Source organism: Cheilinus undulatus, linkage group 3 (genome assembly GCF_018320785.1).
Source record: "Cheilinus undulatus linkage group 3, ASM1832078v1, whole genome shotgun sequence".
Classification (NCBI taxonomy): domain Eukaryota; kingdom Metazoa; phylum Chordata; class Actinopteri; order Labriformes; family Labridae; genus Cheilinus; species Cheilinus undulatus.
Window position 1 is genome coordinate 6761323 of NC_054867.1, and position 8906 is coordinate 6770228.

At 39.8% G+C, this 8906-nt stretch overlaps 1 protein-coding gene across 1 annotated transcript; it reads left to right on the top strand.

The window, feature by feature from the left end:
• Positions 1–1859: 1859 nt before the first annotated feature.
• Positions 1860–6360, top strand: LOC121506731 (zinc finger MYM-type protein 1). The gene is made up of 6 exons (XM_041782583.1): positions 1860–1928; positions 2587–2690; positions 2810–2901; positions 3610–3688; positions 3855–3928; positions 4025–6360. The coding sequence occupies exons 1-6, from the start codon at positions 1860–1862 to the stop codon at positions 4882–4884; spliced, it is 1278 nt and encodes a 425-aa protein (XP_041638517.1). The 3' UTR covers positions 4885–6360.
• The last annotated feature ends 2546 nt before the right edge of the window (positions 6361–8906 follow it).

Consider the following 8906-nt stretch of genomic DNA (forward strand, 5'->3'; position numbering starts at 1 on the left):
ACCTGCCTAACTTAAGGAAAACCAGCCCAAATTGTATCTATCTGCTCAAGTGGCTGTAAAACTGCCCAATTAAGCGGAAATCTGCCCAATCTGGCAACACTGCAGGCAGCTGCACTCTGATCATTAGGTTAACATAAGGTCAAGAGGTTGGCTAATAGCATGAGAGCTTTCCTCAATTCAGATTGAAGCTTTTTTTGTTTTTGTTTTTTTTTTTAAGTTTGATGGGATGGTATTTTTCCTGAGTGGGCGTGGCTTCAGCTCATTCAACAGACACCCCCACACCATCCTGGAGCAGATTTTTCCACCTCATTTTTCATGATTTTGGAGCTGAGTTTTATAAACTTAGAGATGTTTTATCTGACTGAAATTTGAACGAGGGGTTCACAACACGGTGAGCTGTCATGCAACAACCTAAATATAGATTTATTTTCACTTTACAGGGTCATTAAAGTTACAAAGAAATTAAACTAATTTACAATGTTAATTAAAATAAAAAATGCATATAAAATAAAGACAATCTAAAATTAACAAAAGGGCACCAATGTTGTTTTAGCACAGCAGAAACCTTTTTTCGTGTATTTCTCTCACTACGGTGATGTCTGTGTGCTGTCATGCAGGGGTATGACGAGATCTTGTACCACGAAATCCCGCAAGATCAAAATGCCATGAGATTTCTTGTTGTGGAAAAATCAATCTTGCTAGATTAATATTGCACACACTTGGAGCAGCAGCTCTCCTGACAGAAAACAATACCAAACTGAAGTTATAAAAGATCACAAAGATGCCGTGGACACTTCAAACCTGTTGGCGGGAGACCAAATGAAGAAATGGAGTGGATCCGTGATCCATTAAGATGACTGCTCCAACCCCCACCCCCTCCTCCATGTGCGCTACTTGGGCCGCACATGATCCACCTATATGCACAATAGGTTCATCATAGTGTTGTGAAATGATGAAATGCTGCTGGAGGAAACCTGTGCGGTCTCCATGAGAAGAATACTGCATTTATTTTGTTCGTGTACGCACACGGACTCGCTCACAGTGCCGGTGTATGTGACTTTGAAACTTTGATTCTGTTGCTGCTTCGTCATGTCTCCTTCTCGTTGCACCATCTGTCAGTCACACATCCATCAGCTGTTGGCTGCTCGTATCATCAGTCAGAAGCTTTAACATAAATAGCGCGATGGGCCGTTGTATACTGCAGCGGTAAACTTCGCAAAACAAACTGTTTGCGCGCCATAGAGTCCACTGTTAGCTCTAAAATCCCAGAGTTCGAGGCTCAGTTCAACATGCCCTGTTTGTCTGACAGCAGACAGAGCAAAGACACACACTTGCTCACCAATGCACACACACGGTCATCTATGTGTCGTGTCCAACATTGTCAAAGCTCATATGAGAAAAAGACCACAAAACGATAAAATATTTTATTTCTGTAAATTACAGCAAACGTGACAGGAATATTTCTTTTGAGTGTTTAAATATGGATGTCCTTAAAGAGGATGAGGAATAGTTTGATTTTACTGATGCAGCTATGGGGTAAGGTTACTGTCAAAAGATTTGTGTGCACACATACAACATTGTGCACATATTTAAAATGTATGCATGTTAGTCAATAGTTGTGCATAAATGAAAATTTTGTAAACTCTTGTTTAAGTCAAATCATATATGCAATATGTGTTATGTATTTTCTCTGGGAGAATACAATTCATGAAGCTTCACAAAATTACAAATATGGATTGCAGTTTTGCAGTTGTGTTTCCTTCAATATGAATACAAATCTGACAACTGAGACATAACTGTCCCAAGGTGACTGGCATTATGCATCTAGTAAAAGATAACATGGATTCTTCAAACTGTGCATGGGTCGTAAGTTCAACCGTAGTTTTTATTCCATGGTGGCACAATGGACAGGGCGGAACGAAAATCAGGTAAAGTTAATCTATTCTTACTTTATTCTAATCTGATTTTTACAAAATATCAAACAGTGGCACTGAAGCATTCCACCCCTCTTTCTGATTTAGTCATGATCAGTCAAAATCAAACAGCAACCTCCGGTCCTGAAAAATGAAGCCAATGCGGAGTGCAAAAAAATTGCAATACCATGAGTGTCCACTTGAGGCTGGCTGCAGGAACACCAGAAGTCCTGTCTGGACACCTGTTTAACAGCCAGTTTGTACACCAGAAATAAACTGGTTTACAGCCTGGTTAAAAAAAAACAATCGTGTCTCGTTAGCTAGTGTCTTATTGTGCTCTCACTGTACGGGGGGTGAATTTTTTAGTACCATGATCATTTGAATTTTATTTAGGATAAACCTCACTTCACACTGATTGGTGCATCTCATTTGATTGACAGATAGCTCTGCAGGCAGAAACTACATTTCTGTCAACCAGAATGCTAGCTAGCTAGCTGACAGGAGGTTGGCAGGCCATTAGGTTGATCCAAAGTTCGGTTGAGACTGTGACTTCAATATGGAAGCCTCCGCGGATCGGCTTCAAAAGCTGTTTGATCATGATCATGATCAATCCACTGTATTTTATTTGACAGATATATGTGCATTTTACTTTTATGTGTGACCATTTAATCAGGGGCAGAGCCAGGGGGTGGCCAAGGCCACTACAGATGAATCTTTGGCCAACCCCTGGCCACCGCTTTACCAGCAACATTTATGCAGAAGCATTTTTTGCCGCAGGTATTCCCATATGAACGCATTTCAACAGCTCACCTCAAACAAATAGTTATCCACCCAAACAGATGGTGGCGGTAATACACTCAACACGTGAATGTCAACCACCAACCAACTAACTACAGAAGAAGAAGAACCTGTGCGCGTGCGCTCTGGGTGAAGAAGCTGCAGGAGGAGGAGGATGCTCTGTTTCCCGCCGCCAGAGAAGAGGTTGCAGGTAAGTTAGCGGAATTAAGTTTATTCACTACGTTTGAAATGTTTCTCATCTTAATTGTGTATATTATGGCTAGTGTGCTGGAGTTGAAACTGATAGGGTTAAGTTTGCTAAGTTTAAGGCTGGCGAGGTCGAACGTAACTTTAAGATTAACAAACATGGCGGATGCCGAGCCAGGGGAATTGATAAAAAAGATCAGGTTTTTTTACTCATTTTGACAGAAAATTCACAGAGACAACAAGAAAACATTACAGAATAATATGTTGAGACGACGTGACTTTGTGCTGTTCATGTTTCAGCCATGGGTTACAGCACGATCTCCGTGTTTACCAGCGTTGCTATAATGTTAAGGTTAACATACTTTGGTTTTGCACCTTTCAGGAGAAATGAAGAGGAAAATTAATTCCTACTTCATCAGTCAGTGTAGTAAGCCCAGTCATGAGAGGACGGAAAATGGTGTGAAGAGGGAGATGCATGATGATAGTGATGAGACAGAGGCAGACAGTGAAGGAGAGTGCTCACAGTCACTCTTCATGGAAGTGAACATACAGGTACAGTACACCACCTGCCTTATGCATTTAGCTGAAGTACTGGAGGATTCTGCCTTCAACAGCCAACATGCAGTTTACTTTTCAAAGCCATATCAAGTCAAGTTAATCAGCTTAAAATCTAGCATGCTGACAATATTAACTTTTCTGTCTTCACCAACAGATGATCGACTTGTCCATTCAGATAGTAACAGCGATTGTGGAGTAGATCCGCCAGTTTCCTCTTCAAAATGGATGTCAAGGTAGGTTACAGGATGCCAACCACAATACACAAGTCACTGCATTGTTACTGTTTGTATCTGTTTGCATAGAATGATAAAATTTCAAGAACCTTATTTCAAAAATGTGGTTTAGATGTGATATTAGTGTCATCATTTTAACTTGTGTATCTCAACTGACGGATGACAGACTTCACACGGATCAAGAGCACAGCAGTGCAGTTGGGTTTTCAGTAAAATGCCCAGACCAGAGTGGACCGCCAGGTATATGATTTACATTCAGACACTCTCAAATTACAAATAGATTTATTGTGTAGTATAATTGAAAATTTATATAGCTATTTATATTTCTTCTTTTAGACATTTCCAGATCTCGAGCTGAAGGTCCAGTCCAGCTACAGCTTGCCGTGTTTCCGAGGACTGCCATGGGGGGTGCACAAAGAAACTTCCAAGCCTCATGGTATTCCCATCATACATGGATTGAATATTCTCAGTGCAAGGATGCTGTTTATTGTTATGCCTGCAGGAACTTTGTTCTTCCAAACACTGACTCAGTGTTCACTTCTGATAGAGGCTATAAAAATGGGAAAAAGGCTATGCTCAAAGACAGAGGCTTTGCATCCCATGCTAAGTGTGAGGCACACATCAATGTTATGTTAGCCTGGAAAAAACAAGTCATTTTTGATGTCTTAATTGTCACAAGAGCACAAAAAAAAACAGAGGAAAACCGTGACTATATTAAAAGTGTAGCTGAAGTTTTACTGTCAACTGCAACACTAAACATTACACAAAGGGGTCATAAAGAGACAGTGGATTCAGGCAACAAGGGCAACTTTGTTGCTATATTAGAGGTTCTTGGTAATCATGACTTAGTCATGAAAAAGAAATTGAAAACCGTTAATGCTAAATACACAAGCAACCAAAGTGAAAATGAATTGTTGGACACATTAGCAGAAATGGTGCGCTCCACCATTATCAGTGAGGTCAAAGAGAGTCAAGTGTTTGCCCTTATGACAGATGAAACCAAAGATGCAAAAAAGAAAGAACAGATTTCTCTTGTTCTTAGGTATTACTACAGGGGAACTGTAAAAGGGAGCTTTTTGCACTTTAAAGCTGCAGAGCATCTTAATGCTGCAGGGTTGGCAAACAAAATAATACACATCCTTGAAAAATACGGGCTGGAATATAGGGACAATTTGGGCGGACAAGTTTATGATTGAGCATCAGTCATGAGCGGCAAGAACTCTGGAGTTCGGGCTCGTGTTATGTACATTGTGATGCCCACCGCCTTAATCTAGTTCATGTGGATATGGTTAAAGCTATCCCTGAAGTAGAGTGCTTCTTTTCTCTTGTGCAAAGACTGTACACATTCATGTCTGGGTCCTATGTTCACACCAAATGGCTCAAAAAGCAGAAAGAAATGTATGACAGGGCACCAAGGGAGCTACAGAGGTTAAGTGACACTCAGTGGGCCTGCCAACAGAAGGCTTGTAAAACCAATTTTGATAGACTGGCCGCAATTGTCAGTGTCCTAGAAGAAATATCGGAAGAAAGGCACGGTGATAGGTCAGTTGATGCAAGAGGTCTGCTTACCCATATTGACCTCCAGTTTGTAGGGCTTCTAGTTACAATGACTAGGCTCTTTGGTGAGGCATGATGCCTCTCCGATGCTCTGCAGTCTCCTAATCTGGATTTAAGTTTAGCTGATGATTTGGTTGAGGCTCTTGTGCTAACTCTTAAGGACTGCAGGGCTGAAAAACACTTGGAAGAGCTGTGTAAAGAAGTTCTCCATACAGCTGAACAGTGCAATATTGAGACTGATCCTGCACCTAAAAGAAAGAAAACACTCAGCAAAAGGCTTGATGAGCATTCTGTCATGTGCCAGCTTGGTGGGCGTCCTGAGCAAAAGACGGACCATTTTCACTCAGGGTTATTTTATCCAGTCCTTGACCATATGCTCACTGAGATCAACAGATGGTTTTCTAAACCAAACTGTCAAGTGATGAGGGGCATTCAGGCATTGAATCCTACAAATACTACATTTTGTGATGAAGCAGCTCTGTTACCCTTTGCATCTATTTATGGAAGTAACACTGAAGACATGAGTTACATCAGCTAAAAAGAATCCTAGAGAGGAAAAGCCAAGCAGGCCTAGAAAAACCATCTAACATAGTTGAACTAACCAAATTCATTGAGCCCCACCATGAGGTGTTTGATGAGGTCTTTAGGTTGTGTAAAATAGCAGTCACTATACCTGTGAATACAGCTGCCTGTGAAAGGAGCTTTTCAGCACTGAAGCTTATTAAAAGTTACCTAAGATCAACCATGGATGATGAAAGATTGAGTAACCTGGGTGTTTTGAGTGTGGAGTCTAAACGAGCCACCTCCCTTGACATGGATGAATTTGTAAATTAGTTTGCTTTGAATCACAGCAACCAAAGAATACGACTTCTGTAAGTTTGTTTGGCAAAACAAGAATGTGTTCTGTGATATTGTAGATATTGTAATGGGATTTGTACATAAAATTTGTAAATCAAGTTTGAGAATCAACATGAGAATGCAACTTTGTGGGTTTGTTTGATAAAAGTGACTTTTGTAACATTCTCATGTGTTTACATTATAATAACCGTGTCAGCTTTATAACCAATTAAAAGACACCACCTTTTTCAGATTTATTTTTATTTTTTTTTTAAATCAGATTAGGAATGCATTCAAAAGCTTATGTGGGTCTTCATGATGTACTTCTACATGGAAATTACTTCTTGGATAAGTAAATGGGTGAGTGACTAAGAAACACTACTAGATACACAGCCACTTGCCACATAGGGGAAAAAAAAGATGAACGTTTGTGTGCCACCCCTGTGTAAGCTTTGGTCTCAGTCTGGCCATCCCTATGAAAACTGACTGGCTGCGCCACTGCATTTAATAAGTGAGTAAAATGTCTGCTATGGAGACAACGTGCCATATAAAACGGAAGAGCTGGGAAAATTTGGCGGGATATAGTTTGAATTTTATCCATCCAGAATCTGTTTATTAATCCCAGATCCGACTTTTCTGAAGGAAACCCAGATTTTTCAGAAAGTTGCAAAACTACTCATTTTCTGACTCCTTAGCAAAAACACAGTGAACTAAAGATGTTACTTATTGGAAACTTGCAGCAGTTGTGTGTGAATACCCAACCTTTCATATAAAACATGGTATGATTATGAACCACCTGGTTTTAACCTCATAAGCTCAGAATCATTATTTTATAGCCATTCCTTATGTTGACTTACGGACATCCTACTTTTGGCCACATTTTTTTCATGGCGACCCACTTTTTGCATCCCAACCCACAAGTTGAGAACCACTTCTGATGAATGCTGTCAAAAGAGAAGAAACACCAAAAAAAAAAAAAAAAAAAACATTTGAAATGAGGCAGGGTGGGATGACCCCCTCTGCCACCCTTCCTTCCTGGTGTGTATGCATTCATATATGTCAGGTGTGTGTGAGATTTCACGCTAACACTCCATCCCCATCACTGCTGTCTTCGCTGGGACTTTTTTCACTCAATCTACCATATTTCTACCCTAAATATGCTGTCTATTTTTCTAAGATGACGAAAAGTGAGCATTTGAACCAAAAAAATACTAAATTTTTCAGACACAGACTGCCCTGACACAAATTAAAGACCCTGTAAAGTGAAATCCAAAGTTTTTGACTTAACACTCTAGATATGTTGGAATATGGTTGCTGTAAATGTGTAAACACTGAGATCTACATGTGACTGAATTTTGGATTGAGATTTAAAAAGTTTTCACCTCTTTCCAGGCTTTGTTTAATTTGAGCAGGACCAATATGTGGGCTCATGGTGTCATGACCCCACAGTGGGGAATGACCCCGCCCCTCTAACACTACAATGTAAAATCACAGAGAAGTTCATCTCAGTCCAGTCTGTTGTTAGCTGATGTCACTGCCTTTATTGAAAGTTAACAGTCAGTTAAATGCTGTTTTTTGTTCATTGTGAGGTAAATTTGCCAAATCTATCAGCCACAGTGGTCTGTGGATCATTTAAAGCATCATAACAGAGATTTCAGCCAACAAACAGACATGTTTTTTTCTCTGGCACAGAGCCAGGCAGCTGTACTCTGACCACAAAGTCAACATTCAGACATTTTTTTTAATCTGAGAGGAACGTATTTCTCCTGAATGGGCGTGGCTTCAGCTCATTCAACAGACACGCCCAAACCATCCTGGAGCAGATTGTACTGCCTCATTTTTCATGATTTTGAAGTTTAATTTTATAAACTTGTAGACATATAATTTGACTGAAATTTGACCTGGGGGTTCATAATTTCGTGACCTTACAACAAACATAAATACAGATTCATTTTCACTTTACAGGGTCTTTAATCCTTAGAGCTCACGGCTATTTTTTTTCACTATCTTGTCTCGTCTGGGCTGTGGTGCACAGTCAAGCTCTATGCATCTTTTTTTTCAGGACAACCTGGGCTTTAAGAATAGATCTACTACAGTTATTTCACTTGAATTTTGAAAAAGTTATGGGACTCCAAAGACAAAGAAAAAACAAATTGTAAACTTAATTTGAAACTTACATATACTTATTGATACCACACAGTAAACAATAGGGATAAAGCATTTTCTTTGCACAGGCTTGTTCTCCCATCTCTTGGGGACAGAACACTGAAAAAACAAATATTCTGTGACTAACAGTTTTCAAATATCTACATAAATACAAAAAAGTCCATGCCATTTTTTGCAGTTAGATTCATTTGTGCCTCTCTTTTAAGCAGTAGAGCCGCAACATCTTGCTATTGGAGGACAGCCCCTCCCACAATGTGTTGCATGTAAACATTGCCCTCAACAAATATGGCACTACCCACCAAAGAAAGCCAAAGTAAGTGATCCAAAATGGATTAAAATTTGACAAAAAGAGGCTTATTATCGGATCTAACGCTTTGATTTAATATTTAAAGACCCTGAAAAGTCACTTAAGTTTCAGTCTGGCTAGAAAGGTGTCCTTAAGGGCTATGGAGACATCGAGGGTAGCAAACGAACGGCAAAATGGTCAGCTTTCAGAGGAAAAAAAGAGTGTCTGTGACTTATGGTTCAAAAGTTATTAATGTTTTTCTAAACTGTGTCACTTCTTGTTGTGTACAACAACGCTGTCCTCAGATACCCTGGAAAGTCAGCCAAGTTCCAGTCTCACTAGAAAATGTTCTGTAAGAGCTACGAATGCAGG

Excerpts from the sequence above, each read along its gene's own strand:
- LOC121506731 (XM_041782583.1), top strand. The coding sequence starts at position 1,860 with ATGGGTCGTAAGTTCAACCGTAGTTTTTATTCCATGGTGGCACAATGG. Across the intron at positions 1,929-2,586 it reads CAGGGCGGAACGAAAATCAG|GGGCAGAGCCAGGGGGTGGC; the intron begins GTAAAGTTAATC and ends CCATTTAATCAG. Across the intron at positions 3,689-3,854 it reads TCTTCAAAATGGATGTCAAG|ACTTCACACGGATCAAGAGC; the intron begins GTAGGTTACAGG and ends GACGGATGACAG.